At 36.0% G+C, this 27751-nt stretch overlaps 1 protein-coding gene across 2 annotated transcripts in view; it reads right to left on the bottom strand.

The window, feature by feature from the left end:
* ATRNL1 (attractin like 1) overlaps positions 1 to 27751 on the bottom strand; it is a gene marked incomplete at its 3' end in the record, with an annotated part of 538576 nt that overhangs the window by 352206 nt on the left and 158619 nt on the right. For both annotated transcript variants that reach the window (XM_082002290.1, XM_082002291.1), the window contains exon 20: positions 6502 to 6595. In XM_082002290.1, the coding sequence (XP_081858416.1) occupies positions 6502 to 6595 (94 nt within the window). The remainder of the gene's footprint in view (positions 1 to 6501; positions 6596 to 27751) is intronic.

Here is a 27751-nt window from a genome sequence, read left to right as displayed (position 1 = left end):
AAAATTACTTTATTCTCATGAAGGAGAAACCCCTCATGCCCAAACCGTTCCTATTTTCCAGACAATTAGTACTGAATTAAGAAAGATAAAAGGCGTATTTCATTGGAACGGAACACCTAAGAAAATTGCATGTACCATTTTTAATTCAGCTCTTGGCAAGAGACATCTTGTTAACATAACTAGTTTTACATTGCAGTATCAATATTGCAGTGTTCTCCAGATTTAACACGCTCACAACTGACCCACAAGTACCAATACACAAAGCTCTTGGCTGAGCGCTTGCAGCTGCTCCCTCAGCCACTAGCTCCTTCTCATGTCTTCACTGAGAACACTGCCTTCCAGGAACCGTACAGGACGTTCAAACTCTAGTTGTTCTCCATTTTTACAAAGTAGGGCACTTTCCTGAATAAAATGTAAGTTTGCAATGTAACGCTTACAAAAAGCGTTGTTTCACATTTACAGAGAGTCTGCAACTCTGAAAGATTCCAGCCAGCCTCATGAACTTTATCTATCATACACTCAATATACCCAAGAAAAGAAAGTGAGCCTACCACAGTACGAAAAAAAAAAAAAAATCAACAAAAAGTCTGATAGCGACATGCAATACTGCCAAAACCCATTTAGGAAATACTGCACAAAGCCCATTGCGAATCGTAAATGCTATTTTTCTTCAAATTTTAGATTTTAAACTCTCCCAACTGTTTCAAGTTCCTGATATTTGCCTTCTGAGTGTTTAAGCCATTAGAGTGCATTTGGGTCATGTTCTGAAGCTTTGATATTGTTTAAATGACAGCTGCAATTTAAGCAAAAATTATCAATGCCACAATAATGAATTAAAGAAAAAAAAGAGGTATCTCAAGTCCTTGATAGATCTGGCAATAATTACTAGATGTAGAGCAGAAAATTAGCACATTTAAAGCATATATTTAATGTTGAAGTGGGAGTTTTATTTTATTATTGTCCTTAGCAACCTAACGATCTAGCTCTTTGAGAACTAGCTGAGGGCTTGAACCCATCCTTACAGAAGCTAGCTAAAATTTTCAGGCAGTTAAATAAGAACAGAGGCAGTAATTAAATCCACCTAGATCTACACGCCAAATTTTGACGGAATTGTCCTTGAAACATCGTAGTTAATGGAGTAACATGCATGGACACATCAAAGTTTTCTGTTAAACAGAAAACTCAAAGACTGGACTCAGCATGAACAAGGAGAAAACACCTCATGTCAAGTACAACCAAGTATGTAAAACTAATGGTGAAATATGACCAAATGACAGAAAAAGGAAAAAATATTTTAAAAAAAAGAAGTAAAATACAGTTTCCTCTAGTAGTTCAAAACGTGAAATATTACACTTTTTAACTTCACTTTTGAAAAGCACAGATCACCATACTGAATAGTTTTAAATGGAGTCTACCCTCTATCAGGAAAAGTAACTTGCTCAGTAGAGGAAGCTTTTTTATTAAACTTCCAGCAACTAGAACCTCTCTGAATTGTTTTTGTTTGTTTGGGGTTTTTACGCATGTCTGTCTGTGGTAAAGGAAGTTCTAATAAAGTGGATTTTCTACATGACTGCCGTCAATTTTACCCCTACCAAAAAGCAGAGCTCTGAGAGGAAACAAGGGGACAGAGATTTACTCTGCTACCAACAAACAAAGCTGCAGTGATATCAATAGACTGGTGAATCTGACTCATAACCCAGTATATTTTTACCTCCCTTTCCATCTGGCAAGAGGAATTATGCCATTCTGTGAAGGGGAATTATACATAGGAGGACAGCTGGATATTTTTTAATCTTATTCTTATGTAAATCAGACTATCAATAAGTGCTTATTACTTATGCGCAGATCCTTACATTATTAAATAGTTTTTTTAAGCTTGCATACAGTGACAATTTTACTAAATAAACAGGGTATTTCCTTATAAATAAAATAGTATTTCTTTCACCTCTTCAGAAGTAATAACAGTATGACTAAGAAATGAATAGTCTGAATATTTATTTGAATTAAAATGAGCCAAATATTACTTTTTCATTCCAGAATAGCCTGGATCTATACACTTCATACTCTTAAATTTATCCTTCTTACAACTACATAAAATGTACTACAAAATATGATATTAAAAATAAGGATATATTTTTTCCCCCCCAATATTTTATTTCCACCTAGCAGTTCTTCACTACAGAAGTATTAAAGCCCAGTTTTTTGCCCAGTTCTTACACCGTTTTCTTGTAGGGTTTTTTTATGCACCACAGAGGACGTCCTCAACATTTTAATGTTCTCCAGTTAGGTAAAATATTTACTATTCTGATTTATGCCTAGGAACTTAGATACACTAAAATGATATCTAACCTGCCCATCACCCAAAGATACAATTTCACTACCAACAGGACAGGTCCAGTAGCCTAAAATCTGCCACAGTGGAAAGTACTTAACAAGAGAGAGTGATTTCCTCCCCTCAAAACTACAGCAATGGCTGTAACTGGGAAGTACAGTGCAGTAAATGTTACAGTACATCCAGTAAAAACTGACAATTTGAAAAATTCACTATGAAACCCTATTTCCAGCAAACATTTGTAACCCTGTAACCTTTCCAGATGGTCCTAATATGTCCAGATTTACACAGATTTACAAGGGATGACAAAAGCCTCCTGGAAGAGCCCAAACACACTGAAATTTCTCAAAGGATGCTTTGACCACTCAGTTAATTCTGTATTTTTCATACTTTTCTTCCTCGCATCCAGTAAGAGTTCTCCCATTTAATATCAAAATTTGAACTTTGAAACACCCCCTTAGCATATTCCTTACATTTCCATATACCTATTCCTGAAAATTTGTCTGTGTATATGATCCTGCATATGGATACACTGAAACCTACGGAAATTTTAAAATGTCTGTGGACAAAATTCTATGAGGGAATAAAATGAGCAGCTAACAAATAAAATATTACAGAAAATTAAATAAAAATTACCTTAAAGTTAACAATTTTCACCCAAAAATATGTTTTAAGTCAGTATGATTTTCCTGTTACTATCAATGGCACATTTCATTATTAAAATTAAGGAAAAAATCTAAGTATTTTTATCTGTATCTTTTTTTATTGTTTTACAGCCTAGTTACTTTGAATAATGAAACCATTCTAATTAGTTCCTCCTGATTAGGAGAGTGTTACACATTTTTACGAACTGAAACTACCTACTTGAAGGACACAAAAATATTTATTTTTGGAAAAAATGTTATCACGTGTCATTAAAGAAGCATTGTAAAATAGAATGTGCATGTGTGCATTTTTGCAAATGTATGTATTTTTATTTAAAATGCCACTGTGCTTCGTACTACCCAACAGCACAATTCAGAAACTAATATAACTGAGAGATAAGAACACTAAAAAAAATTATAAATAAATAAAAAAATAAGAAAAGTATAAAGAAGATCCTCCATAAAAACACAAATCACTAGCTGTTCTTAAGATAGAAAGGAGGGGGTGGGAAGTGTTGTAAAGTTTCCTTGATTTCCTAAAAATGCTGCCCCCAAGGCATGGCATGTACTGCACATGACGAGCAGATATAAAAGGATCAGAGGGAAGGAGGAAGAGATTGAAGGAGGGAGAGAGGGAGATAATACACAACCCTGCAGCTATGACTTTCTAATCAGTAGGATTCTTGATGGGAATATAAATCTAACTTTCACACCAAAGAGCTAGAGTTTGGAATTTCCATAGAAATCTTTATTTTAGAAATCGCAGGGTTATAGGTTTGCTGCTGAGACTGCACAACAGCCTACCTAACGAGTGCCAAAAAACATTTCTGTCCAGAGCTATGAAGAACAGTAGGCACACTTTGAATCAAGTTCCAGATGATTTATACAGAATACAATGAAGTAATAAATGTAAGTAAAGCATTTAGCTGATTTAAAATAATCCTTATCTTCTCGATAATGACTGCATATGTATTTTGACAATATAATACAATCCTTTCAAAACAGGTTTTGAGAATATGGATAATTTTTACAGAGAAAATTGTTTTCTATTTTTTAAAACATAATAGATATCTGAGTGCACATTCTTCATCTGTAGTTTACAAATTATTAGATGACGATATGGGACTGGATTCAGTGATTTGGAATGACTTATTTTTATGTTCTTCATCTCCTGATGTTCTAAGGGAAGTAATTAAAAAACAACATTTGACTGAAACTTCTATACATGAATGGATCGCTCTTCCAACCAAGCATCAGAGTAAAATGACAAATTCTAAGTATATAATCTGATGACATGTACTAAAACTCTAAATGTGTGGCTATCTGCTTTCCTCAGGATATCCAGTGATCTTAATGAGTCTCAAGTACTGAAATTTTATACTAGAGAGTCTCCTAATACGTTCAAAGTGTCTCTAACCGGAACGGGTCTCTTTCTGCATATGCTGTCATAAACTAGACAGTCTACGTAGCCTTTTTTATTTTTTTTTTTTAAAGAACATAGTTAGGAAAGGACTTAAGAGCAGGAATTCAATTTTTATGCTAACATGTATGTCTATGAACCCAGCCGATGTGAAGCTTACAATCTGAAATGTGATCACAACGTGAAAATGGCCCAAATAATTTGAAAATGGCTACTCTGCAGAGTTTATTTCATCCAAAGGAAATCATTTGGAATACCAAACGCTTTAACAGCAGTGCTTGCCCTGAATAAGTCTTTGGTATATGTAAGAATCTAAGAAGGGAAATGTATTACATGTGACAAAAGCAGGGATTTTCAGTCCAAAATTGCAATTTTAAGTTTATCCTGGAAAAGTCAAAATTCAAATCTCCATTTCATCCTTTTTGTGGAATTGCTGTAACTCTTGAAAACAACAGGAAAACCCACCATCAAAAAAACCAACCTTTTCTTTTCTAGTTCAGCAAATGAGATAATCTTTTATGACAGACAGAAACTCAGGACAGCAGACTGATACAGCTCAGCAGCACAACCAGACATCTGAGACAAAAGTTCCAAATCAGGAGAAAATGATGATGACACAGACGCAAGACAAAGGGAAAGCAATAGCAAAATGGGCATATGAAACACAGATCAGGGAAAAGGTCTAGAAAGAGTGCCTTAGGCTGAATGGTAGTTGGTAGAGTTATGAGCAAAGAAACTCTTTCTTGTAGTTCAAGTGTTAGGATGCACAGAGTAGATTTTTTTTATTTTTTCCCCATTCTTTGTAAACAGGTAGATGGCATCAACGTATGCCCGTGCCACACACTGATAATCAAACCACTCTAACATCTATAACTGATTAAGTGTTTGGACACAAAAACAGGAAAAAATAACTTCTCAGTGAAGACTTAATTCAGAGTTTAAAGATATTACCACTCTTCAGTTTTTCTGATTATAAAAATTCATCATTTAGTCCTAATCTTGGTTTTCCATCTCACCCTGAGAGCCTACAACTGGCTAGAAAAGAAGTCCCAGAGGTACCACTGAAACAGTATACTTGCCAGCACAGCTCTTTCTCATGAATGTACACATCGCCTCTGCAAAAAGTATTGTTGTTTCTTGACTATTTATGAAGCAAATTGTTAAGGGTAGGATTCAAGCCAGTTCATTAAATGTATCAAAGATGAATCCACAAATCTGTGAAAGAACATGCCTTGTGGCAGGCAGAGCGTAACCTCCTGGCACCAATCCCTGCTGGAGAGGAATAAGCTGTATTTATGCCTTTTCCCCAGTTCCAACCAATACTGCTAGGACAATTTTGGGGCCAGATACTATTTAAAATAATTGTAAAAGCAATGAGGTTCCTATTGGACAAGGCAGTGTACCGGATGCAATGAACTGAAAGAAACATCTTTAAATATAAGGCTACCCATAGGTAACTTTAATGTGTTAATTCTCCTACTTGACAAGTTACCCCAGTAGTTCTTTGTTTTTAGTCCTCCCGTTTGTTATGCTCTGTCTTAAGTTGCAAACTCTTCCTCTGAACAAATACACTAAACTCTTCCAGTACAAACCAAGATACATTAATTATACTTTCCATGACAGATCTACATTGTTCTATATTTAGATATATTTACAATGTTCTATATTTAATGATATGGGAAAATGTCTAAAACACTGTTACACCTTCCAAAAACTCTAAAAGCTAATCACTGTAGATTCTGATCAAGATACGTGACAAATGTACTGAATGCAATTACCAATATTGCAGTTATTTTTTCTTAGGATAATTTTTTAAAAATCCTAAAAAAAGGAAGACAACTACAGGTAATTCTCATTTTTTAGGATTTTTTTTTAAATTTGCAGTGTCTGCAAAATATTGCTAATATTTGTGATGTAATTCTTCAACAAAAGAGTAAATAATATTGAAATTTCCTAAGAAATGTAGGGAACACTACATTCATCACTAAAACATTGTCAAGTCGATCACAAAATCCAACACCAAAAGCAAAATGAAAAAAGGAAAGAAGTTATTATAGGCTAGGCATGAATCAAAATAACTTTGGGCTACATTTAATTGTACTCACAGTTGACATTGGTCTCCTTTGATTCCCTTAGTTGTGCAGAAACATTTTCCTGTTTGCATGTGACAAATATTTGCATGGCCACTGCATGTGCAAGCTACAAAATCAAAAAGGAAAAGTGAGATTTATTCACCCATATATTATAACTAATGTTCATGGATTTTAATAGTTCATCCTAAACACATTTCCTATAAGCTGTATTAAAAAAACATATTACTACTTCACTTATAAGCTTCTTTGAAGAATAATACATTAGCACATGATTTAGTTTATTTTCTGTAGAGTTAAGAACTATGCATATGTTATTAGTGGCTCTCCTCCACACCTTAAATAATAGCAGTTTGAGAATAGCCATTGAAGTCTACCATTTCAATGTGCAATACAGAAAATTATTAACAATACATCTTTTCTATACCAGGTGAAATCCTGACCAATGGCAAAAGCAATGGCAAAATTCCATTAGTTTCAAATGCCTAATTAAAAAAGTATTATTGCAGATGTTTGGTAAAATGTCTAATATAATTGGAACTCTCAATTTTGACAAAAGCGAACAAAAAGAAAGCTTTGAAACCATTTGAACAAAGGCAGAATTAATACTACAATTATGGTCCACCACAAGAATATTCTAGAAGGAGAAAACGGGCACCTTTAAAAGCTCCTGAAATTTGAACTGGAGGAGAATCACAGAAACATCATCATCACTCCACTCCTTTTTAAACTCAGTGGCTACAGTAAACCTCTCCACAGTGGTCTGCTTACTGCCACTCTTGCTGCCTGACTGATTCTCACCTCAAAACAAGCTTCCATGTTCCAAATTCTTGAGCTTTCTTTTTGCTTTTCCTTCCCATGTTTATACAAATGACTATCTTGTTTCGGCAGTCCTCATTCTTTTCTAACCAAGCGTGCAGAACTCGATAACCTTCCTCTGGTAAATGTGTCAATAAGTTCCCACATCATATTGGAGTAAATACCTCCTAATATTCACACGACATTTAAATTCTTTTTTTAATTCAAAGTAACTCTGAACCTATCTTGACGATCATATTATGCTTTCACTAAAGTTTTAGTTATGACTAGGATAAAAGATTTAGGTATGTGGGCTTCTGCTTGGGAGCAGATGTGATACTAAGCGGTGACCTGTACATAAAAAAAGTTTATTTTCCACTTTATAATCCTAATATTGAATTTCTATCAGAGAGATTGAGTCTTAATGTTCCTATTCTACTGATAAGGAATAACACACAATGAATAATTCTGTAAGTGTCCCACACCACACACACTCTAACCTCTCTGCCCCAGCCTAAGACAAATAGGGAAAAAGGTAATATAACAGCCAGACTAGAAGCACAATTAAACAAAAGATATTATTGACAGAATAGTTCAGTGTCAGGAATTCTATCGTTTGTTCGGCCTTCAGAACTCATTAAATAGCCAGTTGAAGCTGAAGGAGCGATTCTTACGCCAGAGGTAGTAGAGATTCAGTCTGCAAGAAACACATACCAGAAATTTCTGTGCAGCACATCCTGATGCCTGATGTTTTCCCATCTTTCATAATAGAGCTTGTAACAAGATTTCTGAAAAAGATCTACAGTTATCGCAGAGTGCTGAATTTTGTAATTTTGCTATGATCTCGACACTCTACAATAAATGGTCGTTGAAGTGCTGCTACTATATCATCAGTCACGTTTTCCTAAATCCATTCATGTTTTCCCCTCTAGATTTATGGAATGATTATTAGGCATTTTAAACTGAAAACGCCTCTTCTCAAAAGTTAATTTTAATTGTGTAAATCTTTGCTATACTTGCAGTGAAAAATAAAGGAATATATTCTTAACAGCTTGTTGTGCTGTTAAGCACATAGGTTAATTGCTCTTAACAGTGACAACCAAAAGTTATAATGGAGCTAAAAGGCTGAATTCCAAATCGTATTCCAAAAGCTGTCAATATATTGACAAGTACAGAAGCTATTCCCAACAAACCTTAATTTATTACTCTAATTTATTACTAATTGCCATAGTCATTGCTTGCTTATTAGAAAGTAGATCACAAATGTGACAGTGGAACCTTCTCTACTTGAGTAGCTTTTATTTAGCAAAAGTATTTAAACACTAGGTCATAAAAGCTTTTGGACACTATGCACCTTCATCACCTTCTTGAAAAAAAAAAGGGGGTAAAATGGATTATATAGTAAAAGTAACAGATGTACGAGACTTTGAGACTTTGTGGAAGGCAAAAGCATTTCCTTTGGCAGCTCAAACATGACTTGTACACCCAGTCCACGGAATTAGTGATAAATCAAACTTTTCAGTACCATTTACCCCCAGGGACATCTACATCAAATCAGTACCTATATAGTGCACTTTACTGTAGTCTGTGCTTGCTCACTCAGGAATCCACAGATTAACTCCTCTCCAATCAGCCAGGTATCTCCTTCCATTTAAACTGCATCATGTTTTAGTCACTGCACCCTGTCTCTACCTCCAGAGTTTTCTGGATCTATACTGAATAACATAAAAATCTGTCAGAATTTATTTTCCCATGGACTCACCTAAATTTTGATCTGTGTGTATTCATAGCACACACAAATAAAGGATGCATTAATAGTTTGGTCTCTCTTACCAAAAACACCAACATGGCTGCTCTACCTCACCTGACACATACATGAAGCTTCTATAGAGCTAAGATCAGTATGGTTGGAAAAGGAGAAGAAAGGAGGTGTTGAGAAGACTCAGAACCTTGTATTCTGGGTTCCTAGTCAATGAAAAAGCTAGTGCTGACAAGCCCAGCAGCTAATTGTCTTCTGTTACAAGATGAAGATTAATTACTCCCATTGATCAAGTTCCTAGTAATTTAACTGTTCCCTGGATAATACCTTGAAAAAGGACATCAGGAGCTAATCACTTCTACATTACTTTAAAAAACTCATCTGAACAAACTTTAGTTAACAGCAGTAACTGCATATTTTAATTAATTTCAGGCTTGCAAGCCTGTGAAGAAAAATGGATTCCTACCAATCTGTGGACCTCAATGCGGGGAGTAAGTCCCACAAAAACCAAAACACGTATAAGGCATCCTGTTTTTACTGAAGAAAATGTGAGTATATATTATCAAACAAATGCAACAGCAGAAGTAGGATGATATTATAGTACATTGAGTGGAAAAATTTTTAGATGCCATTATATCTTTGTGCCTCACTACGGTTTCTTCCACTGGCCTATTTCCAAGTAATACAAAAGAAATAATGAGCTTTGAATACGAACTGCATTTACTAATTAATAAACTGTAACCTAAAGTTACAATTGATTTCAAAGTAACACAAGATGTACATTCTTCCCTTACCTCTTCCTATATTTTCTTTAATATTTTCTACTTTGTTTTCTCTGTTTAACCGTTCTTATTGAGTGGTTTCTCTTCTGATGGTAGCGTAAGTCAACAGGTAAAACTGTAGCTACAGCAGTATCTCTCACAGTCTAATGCTAGGTAGAAGTATGCCAAATCTTTGAATCACTTTTAAAAGCATATATTGTATCAACCATTCTCAGTTGGTAGAAGTCAGCACAAGAGATGCAATTTATATTTTCCTTTTTTTTTTTTCTTCTTTTTTTTTTTTTTGAGGTCACAACCCTCTCCACCCCCATGCATTTGTTTTCAAGGAAGGAGGCTTAAGTTCCAGCAGCTGCAGCTAAAACCTGTATTACGTAACTTTTTTTTCCCTTCTTAAAAAGGAGGACAATTATCATCTTTAATGTTGATCTAGGGAAATGCTTAATATGATTTTTCTTTGTAAGAACTACCTAAAACTGAAGGAAAAGGAAATAAGACTCGAGAGTTAAAATGAAAACTATACTTCACATTTCAAATACTTCTCTTTTTTCCCCTGTATATTTAATAAAAGGTTTAAGAGGGTGGTAAGCAGAGATTTCTGACTGCAAATCCCAGACTGAGACTACTTAATCCTAGGCGGTGGGAGGATACCTTTTGCCAAGTACTGCCACAGGAACAGTAGCACCGGACCGTTAGAGAAGAGACATGACTGCCTACAGGGTACATCAGATTCAGACGCTACTGCTGTACGAGCCATTCCAGCACTCATAGCAGCATCACAAACACTTTCAGGAGGTTATGATGGCACTAATCCTCTCTCAGATCTTCTCTGACAGTCATCAATGCAGAGGATAGCTTGAAACACTGCTTTACCTTTACAGCAAGTTTAATATATTATAACATTCTAAAAGTCGTATTAACTTCTGCTCACATTCTCCGTTTCCTCCTAATTTAAGTACTCATATTCAGTATTCAAAATTCAGAAATTAATCTCTGCAAACCAACTGGTTAAAATGAAATATGCAGAATTTTCTTCTCTTAAAAAAAAAAGTAAAAATCTGCATCCTGAAACACTACTGATTTAAATTATAACAGTAAATTAATTCCAGGTGATGTGTTTTCAATGAGGTAATCAGACCTCTAGGATACAACAGGGATTGATAGTTTATCATGGCTCATTTCCCTTCCTGGGAAATAAGTACATCTGTCCTTCTCTATTTCATAATTCATACACTGCTAACAGTTTTTAATTATAAGGACATGCCTGAGACGCAAAATAAATACCAGCTTCCGCTGGATTTTAGAACCTTCTATAAGGCAAGAATTATCATTAGCTTTACACCTTCCAAAATAAATTGTGGTATGTGAAACACAGAAAAACTTGTTACCAATGCTCATATTTCACTTAAAGATTGAAGAAAAGATGGGAATTAGAATTGTCACAATTTTGTGTGTGAAAAACTCAGGCACACAATATAGACATAAAGATATATTTTAATTCAAAATATATTGTACAACTCTGATGGAGACTTTATTTCATGTTGCAAATTTCTGCCCAAACATGTGTACATTCTTTAAATCAACTTCCAAAATGTATATAAATTATATCTATATTTTTAAAAATCGTATCAGCTACAAAAATTTTTCTTACAAGTAAGACCAGAAATTTTAGATGCAGTATTTTGGAACCATTCATTCATCCCCATCATGACTGAGACACATGAGTTAAGTACACAAAATTATGTAAACTGACTCCAGGCTGAGCTTTAATAATGAGCTCTGACCACTTTTATGTTCCAGGTATAGATACACCTAAAAAATTCAATCCTCTGTAGACGCCGGAAATGATCCCCCAGACTGATTGGCAAAATTTAAAGTTAACAACTCATTAATATCAAATATTTTAGTGCAGATGTTATTTTTCTCATTTTTTTTTCTCATGTTATTTTTACATATTAAGTGAAATGATGGCATTAGACCGTAAAGACCAACCACCATCCTGGCAATTTCTGCTCTATTTTTAAGGAAACAGCAGTTCACACTACCCTTTTGTACAACATGCAGATCCTAAGTGAAACAGAAAGATTATACGAAAACAATATAATCCAGTAGAGTAACTCCATGCTGTAAAATCACAACTCTATAGAATTTATTAAATAATAAACCCACGGCATGATTGACTCTGAGTTGCTAGCTCAGCATATAAATGTTCTTGCTGATGCTGACAACAAAAGAATACCCATCAGTATTTCCATGAAGTATGCATTTTAGACAATTGAATTTAAAAACACTTATTGCTTAGCCCCCATCTCCAACGTAGAGCTGCAAGAGCAATTTTTCTCTCAAACGGAGCTCACTACAAATGGTCCTTTAACTTATTATTGTTTGCTTACTTCAAAGATTACTAAACCAGTAGCTGCACACAGATAATTCCTTTAAGACACCTTGCTGATTTTTTTAAAAAGGAACACTATGACAATGCTAGTAAAGATTGAGATACACTACTTCAATTTTGTAACGTGCAAGGCATAAGTTGTATCAAAAAAACCACACGTATTGAAAAAAGTACACATGTATGAAAAAACTTTTCATGCACATGGAAACACATATACGTTGTATATGTTTTTTAAAAAGGAGATACAGGCTTTCTCATGCAGCTAGGCTAAGTAAAAAACAGCAGGTAGAAACATATATTAGATATAACACTGTAATGCTCAATTTCACTGTAAATGTTCACTTATGTAATCCATTAGTCGACTCATGAGAACTGCCCTTCTGAGCCAATTTTCTACATTAGTAATATTACAAAGCTGTCTAGTTTATTTTTCTAGAAATTTATATTCAACTGGAAGCCCCTAATACCCTTTTAGCATTCAACAATTACTTTTATAGAAAATACATCCATTCAACCTTTGAGACAATGTGAAAGCAAACAGATGTGCCCAACAACACTTATGCAATATCACTAATTGAGTAGCATTAAAATTAAGCTAAAGATCTTCCGTGAAGAAATGAGCAATAATAATAAATGTTAAAAAAAAAAAAAACAAAACAAGTTGGTACTAGAAAGGACTGTTGTCTTCTAGCAAGCACTCCAAAAGCACATGCAGGTCAAATGCAATTGTCATTTTACAGGGGCAATATTAACCTTCATGATAAGTCAGTCTTATTAATTAATTAGCACCTATATGACTAATTTTATTTTCATCCTTCTTCGATTATCTTGTGATTTATCTTTCTTTGGTCTGAAACCAATTTATTTAATTTTTTATGGTACAATAACAACACAGAAAAGAAAAACCCATATCTATGTGTATTGACACAGTACTAAGGAGTGTGAGACACTCTACTTGCCAGAAAGAGAAAAGGTAAAAGTAATAGATATAGTTTTAGGATTTATATAGGTAGGATATGGAATCTGTATGTGCAGGATCTATAAAGGAATTCTGCAATCAGGCAAATCATATATATATATCACGTGTTTCTCGTTTAAAGCAAGGTCAGCTATTCCCAACATTCATAAAAACTAGGTAATCATTTTACCAGATCAATACTGGATATACATTTGTTCTGGAAAAGGAAAATATGCCAAATCATCCAGACAGCTATTTTTGTAAAATTAGACACTCCTCACAACATCGCATTTTTTTCCATATGCACAACATTTGTTCTCTCGGGCTGCAGTGCAGCCTGCCCTCGGCTCTTCCTTGTCATTTTAGAGGCTAATCTGGTTAGTGGCTACAGACGTGCGCTCGTCCTTAGCCACTTCCCGTTCCAAAACCTCAATTCATCCAAGCCTGAATGCAATTTAAACTTTTTTTCTGGAATTTATAGTCTCAGCAAAACAGACAATTTCACTTGACCGTGACTTAAGCCTACTGAAATCATTTGACTACTAGTAAGGCAATTACTTTTTTCCTGAATACTGTGTCACACAGTCAAACAATCTGGAAATCACAAGTGAAGTTTCCTTACTTTTTTTGGACCAATGCATACATTGAGAAAGTAGGATATTTATTCTAAACAGAACCAAACAAATATGGAAAACAATAAAAAGGCTGATTTCTGTTGCAGGAAATAAAATTTAGTTTGGTCACACCAACACAATCCTGTGGCAACCTCCTCCATTTAAAGGCTTGTATTTATTCTTAAGCTGGTTTTACACTTTGGCAAAATAGTTCTGCAGTGTTTGCATTTCATCATTTCTTCTGTTTAAAGTATTCATCCTGAAAAGTGAACTGATTTTTTTGTTTGTTTGTTTGTAATAATTACCTCTCAAGCAATCATACTAAATCTGTCTTTAATCACCAGCAACTATTATAAAGACAGCTTTGAAAACCATAATTTTGTTTTATACAAGGAGATATTGTAAATGCAACACAGAAGATTAACACTGAAAGACAGGATACTTTTCCTTGTTATGAACTGAACAGAATCTTAAATTCTGACTCTTTAATTAAAGATTAATAAAAAATTAATTAAAATCAGACTCTTTCATGCCAATCCAGAACTATAGCACAGAATTTTTATAGCTTGTTCTTGGAATCGTTCAGGAATAATGTGGACAGCATCTTCTACTGAAAACGCATGCCAAACCAAAACATTTCCATGAGAACTTGTCCTGGTTTCAGCCAGGACAGAGCTGGTTTTCTTCACAGAAGCCAGTGTGAGACTGTGTTTTGGATTTGGGATGAGAAACTGTTGATAATGTGCTGATGTTTTGGGTTGTTGCTGAGCCGTCAAGGACAGTCCAGCTTCTCGTGCTGGGCTGCCAGCGAGGATGCTGGGGATGCATGGGAAGCTGCAAAGGGACACAGCCGGGACAGCTGACCCAGACTGGCCAAAGAGATATTCCCTACCATCCGACGTCATGCCCAGTACATAAACTGGAGCTGGCCGGGGGGCAGAAATCGCTGCTCGGGGACGGGCTGTCGATCACGGGGTGGTGAGCAATTGCTGTATTGGGCATCACTTGTTCTTGTACATTCCTTTGTCGGTGTTATCATTGTTGTTTCCTTCTTTCTTTCTGTCCTATTAAACCGTGTTTATCTCAACCCATGAGGTTTTTTTCCTAATTCTCTCCCCCGCCCCACTGCGGGAGGGGGAGTGAGTGAGCGGCTGCGTGGTGCTTAGTTGCCGGCTGGGGCTAAACCACGACAGAACTCATGAACTAAGTGTCACCAATTTTATTTTCTCCATGTTAATCTGTGTGAAGAACTGAAACTTTTACACTTACTTTGAACATGTAAAACTGAAAAATTCCAGGTGAAAACATTATTAAGAGCACTTTATTTGGAGATAAATTTAACATGTCCTACTTACCCATTTCCTTTTCATTCGTTTGACTTATTCTTTTTTAAATATAATATGAAATGTTACAAAGAAATAAATAGCTTACAAATTTTACAATGGGTTAAGCTGCAGGTTTCGTGAGTTCAAGTCAAAAACTGAACTCTATATCTGATGTATAGCACAGTTCCTACAAATGCCTACAAGAATAAAAGTATTATCCCTTAAATTACTCTTCATTTTCTCATTTGTGAAGAGGCTTCTCACATAAAAACATAAGATAAAATTAGAATTACTTTAAAAAGCAGTAATTTTACATCTGGCAGACTAAAACTTTTACTAGGTTTAGTTAAAACTAAAACAATGGGGTTTGGCTTTTTTGGTGGGGTATTTTTTGTTGTTTTTTTTAAAAGGAAAAACAGAAAACTGATTATTTTGGATACCTTCATCTTTGCATGCCAAATATGAGATGTGTTTAACAAAACCTTTTTCAGACACCAAAGGCTTAGTACTACTTTTTTGTTTTTTTAATTGTGTCTTTTTAAATTTTCTTGGAAAAGAGAGCAGCTTCTCTACTGGCTATTTTGAAAATTTTGGCCAAAAACCTCCTTTCGTCAAAAGACAGCTATTTTTTCCCCTTCTCTCTAAGAGAATGTATAAATTCCTAAATTACAACAGAAAAAAATAAATCAAAGATTATTATAAGGCAGTATGAAAAGCAAAACAATTTAAAACCACTCAGTAGCTATTCATAGTGGCTTTAAATGCCAAAAAAACCTTTGCACCTAAGGTGAAAAACAACTGAAATCAACAACTCGTAATTGCAACTATTTGTGTGTATTTGGTCATTCAGAGTAAAAGCCCAACGAAGAGAAATGCCTTACACAATTTATCAGACAAAAATGCCACAAAGTGTAAAGACGACTGCAAATTATTTCCAGTGTTAGCCATTAGGAAGTCCAAAATACGACTGATTTTTAATGCATTCCACTGTAAGTGAGGTTTTTTTTTTTCCTTAAATAACTAATGTGGTCTACCATTGTAATGTATTGCATTTACCACTCAGAAAATGAAGGCAAAATCAACTGCAATCAAACAGAAATGCCGTTACAGGAGGTTTTTGAGAATCTTTATTCTACCAGTTGGAAAATGAGTTGCATGGTGCCTCAAAAGCTATTTTCTCAGCAGCCTGTAAGGGGGTTTCCAAGACCCCTCAGGGAGAGGGATGACCATGTCAATGCAAAATGATGACTACTTAACTCTTCTGTCCTGGTGGCATATTCATGCGTAGGGATTCAAACAGGTAACTCCATGGTCTCCTGTTCCACTGGGAGGTTCTGTCATACCCCTCTGATTCACATGCAGTACCTGATCTAATTTAAACTGATGGGTACATAACAAATAAAACAAAAAAAATCTTTTACGCTGTAAGATTGCAGTCAATGATGGAAGACATTATGGCACATGTTACCTGTCAGACTGACCCACTGTCAGGAGACATATCTGTGGGATTTTCCTGGAGGAGGTTTACAGACGGAGCTGCTGGTATTTCTGACCAACTGCAGATGTTTCTCTATTTAAAACTATGCAAATAATAGCAAAGCTGTGAGCGGTTGCAGTAACAAGAAGGAAAATGAGAGCTGCTCAGCACATAAAAACATCTAGAAGGGTAGACTCAGAAATTACGAGCAAAATGCCTACTTCTTCTTTATTTCTATTGCATTTGTGAGAAAACGACTCTGGCTATAGTCAAACCTTCATTTGAGGATCAAGTAACAGTGATTTAAGAAAATGTCATCTTCAACTTACAACCACCAACCCTCAATCAGAGGCTAGCAGCTTCTCAGCCTAGACACATAGCTCAGTGAGCTCCTGACATCTCTTCCAACACAAAGTAAAATATGTTTTCTTGAGCTGAAAGTTTCTAAATCATGCCCTGCCTATCTCCTCTGGGAACATCTTTTGGAAACCAATGACTTTACAAATTTCATTAGGAAGGTGAACATAGTGATACACAGCTCAGACAGCACATCAGAAATTCCTTTTATAAATATTCCTTATTCCAGAAAATAAATCTATAGCATGCAAACCTGAAAAACACAAACCTAAGAATGCACAGAAATTCATTCATCACTGCGAAAAACTATGTTACACAATAACATGCAGGAGGACTTGATCACCAACATCAGTGAAAGCAACGGAATTGTCATTAATCCTTGGAAGAGATAAAATAAGCACAGAGGTAAAGGAATATAATATAAATCAAAGTGCTTTAATATCTATAAAAGTAATACTTGATGATCAATTAAAGGATGCCTGAACTCTTAGTTCTCAGGCTAAAGAGGCTGAATAACCATAAAATGCCTGCACAAGGTGTTGCTATCCCTTTTACTATTTCAGATATTTTTGTTGCATAATAGAACAACAACAAAGAAGAAGATTAAGTTTATTAAATATGCAGTATTGACTGTACATTTGTAAAATTTCAGAAGGACGTTTGCTGCCTTTTATTTGTCTTTTTAAAAAAGCTACCTTGTTCTCACTCCACTTGCCTAAATCAAAATCAACTTTCCTGAATGGTGAAGTTACATTTATGCAAAGCAACATACTGTAGCAATCAGGCATAAGGAGCAAAACTATACTTGATAAATTTGGTTACTAGACATATAGTTACACAATTACATTGTGGTTGTGCAGGGTGGAAAGAAATTTTGTTACTCAAGAAAAAAAAAATCTAGCTCAAAGGAGTCAAAAAGACACTTCAACCAAATTATTTTAATCACCTTTAAGAATAATAAAAAGAGTTTTAATGGCCAGGAACTACAAGACTGAGTTGAACTCAACCATTACCTTCTAATAATGAGGATAAACAAATTTTATATCATTTTGAGGGGAGGGTATGCCCCCTTGGACAGCTGACTCAAATTGACCAAGAGGATATTCCATGCCATACAATGTCATGCTCAGCAATAAAAATTGGGGTGGAGGGGGTGGGAGCAGTGGTCTGGGAGGCAGCCGTCGTTTGGAGACTAGCTGGGCATTTGTCCACTTGCAGGAAGGTGATGAGTGGCCGCTTTCACTTGCTGTGTTTTCCTCCCCTTTTTCCTTCCCTTGTTACCCTGTCTTTATCTCAACCCGTGAGTTCTCTCGCTTTTGCTCTTCCTATTCTCTCCCCATCCCACCGTGGGAGGGGAGGGGAGGGAAGGGAGTGACGCTTGCTGCTGGCGGGGGTCAACCACCCACCACGCTGTCAGTCAGCAGTTCTGCACAAACACCAGCTTTTTCAATAGCAATCCACGGCTGATGCTTGAGCCAGTGCTTTCCCATGCTTGCTGTTCCTAAAATCAGATCACTGCAATGAACGCACATATCCTGATTTAGTAAGTACAATCAAATTTAGAGAATCAAGCATTAGCTTAAAAAGTTGGGGTTTTTTCAGTGCTTGACAGGAGGTTTATAAAAGTCTCTGTATGCAATCAAGGAATATCATCAAAAAGATTAAATATGCAGAACAGTCATCCTGTCAAAACCTTATGAAATCCCACAGCCACCCAAATAATCTCTCTCTGGATGTTAATCATGAGGAATGTTACATTCAACAGTTTTGTCTTCTTTTTTTTTCCTCCCATAAAATTAGACATCTAAACACAGCTTGACAGTGACACTTTCCTCGAAGTGTAACTCCCAGGTCCTTCACCTAGGCTAACTCTGAGTATAAGTAGGTTATGGAAAACAAATGTATCTATAAAAAGGTTCCTAGCTTTAATTGAGTTTGAGCTTTTAATTTACAATTAATTATGCTAGAAATCATACTTTATAATACAGGTCTAATCTACAACAAAGCAAAAAGAAAATTATATGTATACACCACCATTAATAACATACTGAAAAGTTTGCTTAGCACATTTTGCTTGGCAGTGAAAAAAATAACGGGAACAGTAATTTGTTACAGGTCTTTTTTTAGGTTCCTCAGCTAACTTCCTTATGGTAACCCACTTCTCTTCTGCGTAGTAGTACGGGACTTAGTTGGAATACATTCTGATTGGAGTGAATTTAATTTAAGTTTGTAACTAAGCCCAAGTATAGGCATTCTATTCACTCAATATTCAGACTATCTTGAACACTGTTCAATAAACAGCATTCACTAAAGGAAGGAAAATAAATTTTCAAATCACCTTTGTGGAAAAAAGTCTTCCCTAAAATAAAAAAAAGAGCGTTTATTCTTACTATCCTAACAATCTCTCTGCAAAAAGAAATATGAAGCTTCTCTTGAACACCTTATTTTATGCTATGGGGTTTTTTTTTAATATTTCATATGTACTAAGAAGCCTTCTACTGACTACTAAAAACAAATTCCAGCATTTTTGTTAATATTAAGTGCTTTTATTCTTTAATATGGTATTATATAAAAATGTGTAATTGGTGTCATTATCTCTATTCAACACTTTAAAGGGGAAAAAAAAAAAATTCACACCAAAAAAACCACCACCACTACTGCAAAATGGGATTTCTTGACAGCCCCTTCATTTGTCAAAACCTTTGGTTATTTTGTTTCTATAGGATAAACAAAATCATGATTTCTGTTGGAATTCAGCACTCTAAGCTTTTCTTTTTCTTAAATTACAGCCTCTTATCACAGAGATTTACTATGAACTTGTGACCCACTGTTTCTTAGAAACCAAAGTACAAGACAAACAGTGAAAATAAATTCTTTTTTTTAAATTTGGTTCCATATTCTAGAACCTGAAGACAGTATGAAGCATTCCATACTCTCTTTTTCACTGATCTCCAACATTTATCCATTTTTATATAAAATGTCTTTATTCACATAGACTCCTGGGGTCTGTATCATAAGCCTCCAATCTGCTGAATATCTGATATTTATGAGAATAACCACATAGTGCCTAGACTAAAAGACGCTTTTGATTTTTAAGTACACAAAGTTAGTTACTGTGAAAAGAAGTCTTCTAGAACACAATATTTAACTTAGTATAAAATTTCCTTTAAAATTTTAGACATCTAATGATGGAATACCCAAAGCCATGATCTTTAATGCATCTGTGAATTCCGTAAGTGCAATTCTCTACGTGCTAGACATTAAAACCGCTAAACAGAAAAACTGTATAAAAACTCTGTATCCCAAATTGCCACGTCATTCTCTAAGAGATTCAAAACTCCCATCACTTAATGTTTATTCCTAGTTCTACTTTAGGAAGATGCAGAAGAAAATGCATTTGCTGCTGTTTAGGCTGCTAGCTGAGGACACTACGTTCATTTATGCTTTCTACCTTTCTGTTAGTTTTTCCTGCAGGTGACAGTTAAAAGGTCTTTGTCCTCATTGTTAGTCCTACCTTACATAGGATGCAAGGCCCTTGAATGTAAGATTTTAGACCAGAAACCTTTTCAACGCAGAATTCCCATGTAGAAGAGAAAAGACCAAATTTACAGGTGTCTACCACAGTAGTAGAGTTCACCTACTTACTTCTGTTCTGATATTAAGTTAAACACTGAACATCACTTTAATAGTGATGTTATTATTAAAAACTTATAAACCAAACTCTACATAGTGGCAGAGCTTATTTTTCACCTTTCTCAGGTCCACAACAGTGTGGTTGCTGAGCTCCGTGGACAACACTGGACACACGCATCCAAACTCCAGGCACTGTGGCACAGGCAGAGTCAGCACACAATGTACAGGAACAAACATTTTGAAAAGTAAAGTATCATTGCAAACAGGGGTGGGAATTGCCTTCAGGGTAGCGGAGTCGATCCCCCACCACAACTTTCTAACTCTCAGTATCCTGCTTGTGCTAAACACCGCACCATGCCTGTAGCCACATGACACCAGAGCAGGTCAGCTTCAACTAAGCGCTACAAACACCAGGTGCAAGAAAGCTACAGCGTCCTGCTTCCCAACTACTAGCAACTAGGTACTCTTGGCTTGTTAGTGCTATCTTGGCAATTAGTACCTTTTACGACCGCGGTATGATCGTTTCCTCTGAGGCCTGTGCTGCGTTTCAGGGATGCGTGTGCACACACCCATCTGCTGCGAAAATTGCTGCTGCCATCATCACCAGGCGAAAAGCACGGGAGACATCCATGATGACAAGGCAGCTTAAACTCCTTCAAAAGCTATGAGACTCCTATTAGCACTAACTGGACTCATTAGCCATGCGGCTGAACACATTACAGCTTCCTCATTTTGAAAATTTAATACAAGAGAGGAAGCATTTTAAAAAAATGCAGAAAATAGTGGGAGTTTTTTAAGTCTCTAAGAAATAACCTATACAGTCAAAACTGAGTGTTGTACCCCAGCTTATTTTCACTTTACCTGACTTCAGTAACTGATTTTATCTGGCTGCCAGACTCAATGGGAGGAAAGACTGATGACCACTTGAGTGCCAAAATTTCGATGTTCTACTTTAAATTTCTATCTTCATATAATCATTTTATATAAAAATGCATTTTGTTATATTAATTTGGACTGTGAACATCTTTTGTTTCTAAATAATACATGAGATGAGCAAAACACCAGGTCATTGCTCACTGAAGATTAATGGTTAAGAACACCAGCTTTTGTGCTATTAAAACCAACTATTACTACAAGCTAATGAAAAACGTGCTTCTGGACATGTGTCACCACTTGTGTCATAGCAGCAGAAAAAGTTAATGCAAATAAAATAAAGAAATTAATACACTACTTAAACTAGCTCTATTTTTTAAATTTTCTTCAAACAACAACCCTATGATTTTCTAGATGTTATAAAAAAATGATCAGTTAATTCTCTGCAACATGTAGCTTTATGGAGCTCAGGTATTTTTTGTTTCCTTGGTTATCACAGCTTATAATAATTCCTACATATTGTCATCAAAACGACAGTCTGTATGACTGTTTGCCACAGAGACCTGCTATTAACAGATGTTAAGTGATACCAGTGATGGATATCAGAGGCTGGGAAAGCTTCGAGGGCAGGTTACCAAATGAGATTTCAGTAATAAGGCGTTAGGGCTTCCAGCTTTGGAAGTTTGACACCTAAATTCTTCAAAGAGCAAATGATTTCATCTGCTCTGACTACTGAAGGAAGTGCAGTTTTGAATCAACTGCTTGTCAGGATGGAAATGACCCTGGGTGCACTAATCATTAAATTCTTACGTGACAGGGGGATGCTCCTTCCAGCACTTTGATTTTAAACAAAATTAACTGTAGTTCATGTGCTCTTAGCTGACCTTGGCGTTGGCCTTATATATGGATAGTCTAAGTATAGCATGCACAGAATTCAGTCAATGTGCACAGAATGCCCCATTTCAGAGCACAGAATCAGTTTAGGCAATAGGTGCTTTGATGGCTAGTTCATCAAGAACAGTAGCTAGGTGCATGCAGGTAAAACCTATTAGATGCCTCAGTCTTCTGGAAAAAGCTTATTTACTCATTGGTTAAAAGCCAGCATTTGGCTCACTTACATCTAAAAGCATGTGCAAAAAGCAGGGATACAACCATAAAGCCTTATAATAAAGGCACAAAAGAAAGACTACAGGGCTATTTATGCTAATAACTGTAATGAACAATCAGGAAAGGGTTTTTTTTGAGGGTTGAAGTTTTGGGGGCTTTTTTTTGTTTGGGAGTTTGGGGACTTTTTTTGGCTCCTCTTGTTCTCTTTGATTTGGCTACATAATGTTTGACAGACCTGTACATCAGTCATCAAATGCTCTTTTGGATCTCACAGTATGAAGTCAATACTGTGATCCTCTAACAGCCATTAGCTGACAGTCCATCTAGCATTTACAACTTTTTAGTCCACTGAATGTTTCTTGGGGAGAAAAGCTTTGCCACATGTCCAGATGTTTAACAAATCCTGAACCAAGTGAACAAGAAAAGGCAACATGAACTCTACACAGAAACACACTGGTTGCCAGACCTCAAAATAACAGTGTTAATAACTTCCTTAGAAGCATATCATGTAAATGAGAGAGTGAACTTGCATTAATTAGAATTTTGAAAGCCTTTAGTGCTAGACTGCTTCATGCTACAACCCAGAGAAAACACGGATAACCCTAGCGTAACAAGAAAGGTATGAGTAATCCAAGCGCTGGATCAGCCCTTCCACAGTAAGCGTCAGGGCAAAACTGATGGGAGTTGCAGAGCCGCTCACGGACAGCAGCAGTGTCTCCTCCCTGTCCAGCTGTGTGAATTCCACTTTGCAAAGGACACAGAATTATACAGAAGTGGGTGAAACAGCATAAAGAGCATCTTACTGAAGCAGAGATGTAATTATTCTACAAAGCTTCCCAGGCTATTTGTACGATGCATGCAGATTTTGCAGTAACCAACACGCCTCTTGGACACCCTCAGCAGTGGGACTTTCCTGACAGACAGAATCTTCCTTTCCCGTTTTAGCTGAAAATATTTACAAAGGCCAGGATTGCAGCAGAATCTGTTTGCAAAGCTCTGAATCACAACAGAACAAAATTATTTCAGGTTACTGAAAAAAAATCCCTTGATGAAGTTTTAAATGTAAGATTTTATTTCTCCTTCCAAAATCTATTTCTCAGGCTGAGGATATCTGCCTACTTTTGCCTGTTTAAAGTAGCATCAGATAGTTCCTAATACTATGATATTAGTTTCACATTAGGGTGTTTTGAGACTAAAGCTCAAATATAATGTCATTGTGCTATGATATTTACTAAATAAATAAAAGAATTCGTAGGGAAATAATTTTTTCCAGTTTTAAGTTTTCTGCCACAAATACTGTCATAACATATTTATATTCAGAATATTTAGGTTGATGCTTCTCTACACCCACCCTGTGCAATCTCAAACTACAGGTAATTTAAAAGCTGTGTAGCGATAGTCTTGAAGTGAAAAATTAAGACTGCTGCTTTCTGTTCCCTCATAGCTTGTATAACTTTTTGAAACCTAGAAAAATAAGTCAAAAGGGAAATTACCAGGTACCTTTCTATCAAATAAGTAGACAACTGCATACTTTAGTTCAAATAAGAAACTGAACATTGTTTTCCCTGTCACACTATCAACTTTTTCCATCATGAAAAGACAGGTTCCTTTCTGTAACGTGTGAAATTCTGTAATTTGCTGCATTACAATTTAAATTTACAAATACTGTGCACTGTGTATATATTCTAAGAATATGGCTGAGGAGCAAGACTGCCTGTTTACATTACCCTGGGCACTATGGTTTACTTTGTACTCTCTAGGTGGGAAACTGCTTCTTCCTTGGATGAAAATGAAAATTACAAGCTTTGCAAAAACTATCAGGAGCAGCAGGGTTGAGAGAAGATGGCAAGAAACAGAAAACCTGCAGCAGGATTAGAAACTAGGAGATGCTTCAGAAGAGGGGACTATCTGTATCAAAAAGCAGAATCAAAACAAACTGGGGGGGCGGGGGGAAGGGACTTTCCTAAGATCTAGTGTGGATTTTATGGAGTCTGATTCAGCTTGGACACAGCAAGAAGTTGTTGGATTGGAAAGAAAACTCACAAAGAAGGGCACCCACCAAAATTATTTGGTAGCAAAAGGAAGATCTGTTTCCAGTTGGCTTTTTTTAGTACACCTCCCTTCGTTTTCCATAGATAACCTTGTTCAAGCTGCTGTTCTCTGTTCTAAATAAATCAGACTACAAATTACTTTGAAGTAATTGTGGGGTTTCTTAGATGTGCTGCCTACAAAAAAAAACATGTTACAATGCACACATGCTCCTTGTAAATTAAACTGGGGGTTTGGGGGAGGTGGGGGGGTGGGTTGGTTTTTTTTTTCCCCCAAAAAATCTAACACACTGATTGCCCTTTGTGTACTATAGGAACAGGGCTCTGTTCTTGATGGTGCCCATAGTAGGTTTTAACAGTATTTCTTTTGAAGAGACAAGGAAGGAAGGAAATCAACACCAGTTCCTCCATGGACTGTCAGGACAAAAACATGTCACAAAGGTTGCTACGGCTGAACAGGTAAAAATGTTAGAAACAGTGCCAGAGAAAAATGATCTGTAAACCTACCCAGTAGACATCTTTCAAAGTTAGGTACAACCTAAAAACCAAGGAGACCATTTTCAATTAGCTATCATGATGAGTTTAACATCCTTCTCATGTCTCTCTCTCATGGACACCAGAAGCAACGACTTATGCCATCCTCAGCCTCTTCTCTCAGAAAATCTCCACATCTCAGGTATCAGTTACTCAGCAGAATAATCACATTGTTTGAGCAGCAAGATATGAACACCATGGATTTTCCTCCTGTTACTGAAGATATATGTTAGGTATCAAGAAGTCAGTAGTAAGGTTTTTTTTCTTTTCTTCTTTTAACCAAGAGAAATAATCACAAATATATCTAGGCAACTATTTTATTGCTGGGATCAATTTCACCTTTTTTTTTCTTTTTTAATCTCTTGAGGAATTTACTGTAGATATATGTAAGTTGGATGGCTAATGTGTAGATGCCCAAGTCCATGTGGAAAGGATTCAGGGAGTAGTACGCATAGATGTACGCACATACACGAACATATATAAACATAGCTGAAAAGTACTGAGTTACACAAAGTGCAAAAGAAGCAGACACTGCACAAGTCATGCCCTTACAGAGACAGATGCTTTAGAAGAGTAGAAGAAAAGCTCATATTCTGTCCTACATACTCCATGTACTGGAGGAACAAAAAAGGCACCCAGGCACCAGGCTGCAGCAGATGCTACTGACTTGATGAACACATTGTGTGCACTCACTAGAAACATGTTCACTTCTTCTAATTATTTGAATATTTGGTAAAAAATTAAATGTTTCTAGCAAACGATTAACTTCACATTTTCAAACACAATGTTTACAAATCAAATGTGGGGGGTAAGCCGTTTCCTTTAGTATAAAAAATGTCCAACCATACGATAGCAGAGAAGGGGACAGATCTATAAAGGCAGTAAAAATGCTACGGGCTTGTTTAAAAAACTTCAGCCATACAGCTTATCTGGTAGGAGGCTTTTGTAGAATGGCCATCAGTGTCTGAAACACCGTGCCTTTTCAGGCTGCTTAGAAAGCAAGCAGTGCAAGTCAAAACACAATGTTCCTGCTGTGCTGGCACTCACAGTTTTACTCTTACTGCAAAAGCAACAGCAATGGTAGTACAATTAGGGGAAAACTGAATGCTGTTTGGGATGTTATCACTTTATGAAAAAAATGGCAATACAGAAAAGTGCTTACGTTATCTTATTATTCGATGTATTATACATTCATAAGTTACTGTAAATAATTCTCTCCTGGCATCTCATACATTTTAAGAATAAGTTTTAAAAATACCATGCATAAAGAAAATGACAAGATGATAAGCAGCTAGAGTAAATTTTTTAATGTTGTCAACTAAGTAGATGATTAATAAGTTTGAAATAATACTAAAAGACGTTGTCAAGATGACACAAAATTGTTCCAAGCAATCTCCCATACTGTTTTCTCCTGTTAATTTATGCTGAAGTCTGTAGTACACATATAATTCTATTTTTTCTAGAATTTCTATAAAAACATTATATATTTCCCAGACATGCAGTACATGACACAACCAGGCCCTTGAAGAAAATATAACACTAAGAGAAACCGCTAAGACAGCAAGCCAGTACCTGTTCCCATTTACAGTCAGAGCTCTTTTATTTCCAAAACCCATCAATATTCAATTATGAATTTTCTATTACTGAATTTTTATATTCATGCCTTCAAAATTGCACCTCAAATGTGACTTGAGCAGAATTCAAAAAAATCGAATCAAAGTGATTTGGAATTTCTGTCCTCCAACTCTTCAACATTTCAGACTGCAAGGCTTTCTAGCCTTCCTCCACCCGGGTAGCTTTACCTGCTCAGAAGCAAACGTGCGTCTCTCATCTCAGCTTCACCATGACAGTGTGAGTGTGCCTTAGTTAAATCACTAGGGGGGTTGAGTCCTTAAACATTTCTGGCACAGACTGACAGCACTGCATTTAGGACTCCAAGGTCCGCTTGTGCAATTGCACTCAAGATCAGTCAGATAAAAGTGGTAAATAGAACCGGAGCTTGGTCTGGAACCCAAAACCTGCCCCTTGGTAGAGCGTTCTATTCCCTCACATTCATAATTCACCTCTGGCTTCCCTCTTTTTTCCTTGCACATTGAGCCAAATCCTAAAAAGTTGTAACTTTACATGGTAACTTTGATGATAGTGTCGCTTGACACTTTTCATTGCCATAGAGGAGCTTTAGGTTACAAATCTTAAGTATGCGCACAGGGTGTGGATTGACTAATTTGTGGACTTTGTATCATCTATTTCCAAGACAGAACGCGAATCTTCCCATGTAACTAGAATATATATCATAGTATAAGGTAACAATTTAATTTCATTTTATATTTTGGCTACCTGTTTTGCATCACAGACATAAGAACTACCTGAAACCATTTTTAATTAGTGTAAGTCAGATAACTGATAAATTACAGTCACAGAACTTTCTTTAATGTAAAATAAAAGGTTTTGGCAATTTACTACTGATTTTTGTAGAGAACGCAACAGCGAATCAAACATCAAATAATTCAAACTATATATTTATACAATTAAATGTCATAAAGAATTAAAGGAGTACATGCTTCTTTACAACAAGCCACATGTTAGAAGAATAGGACTACTGAATACA

The sequence above is a fragment of the Phaethon aethereus genome (assembly GCF_964289735.1).
Source record: "Phaethon aethereus genome assembly, chromosome: 7".
Classification (NCBI taxonomy): domain Eukaryota; kingdom Metazoa; phylum Chordata; class Aves; order Phaethontiformes; family Phaethontidae; genus Phaethon; species Phaethon aethereus.
This window is presented reverse-complemented; position numbering and strand designations above follow the sequence as displayed.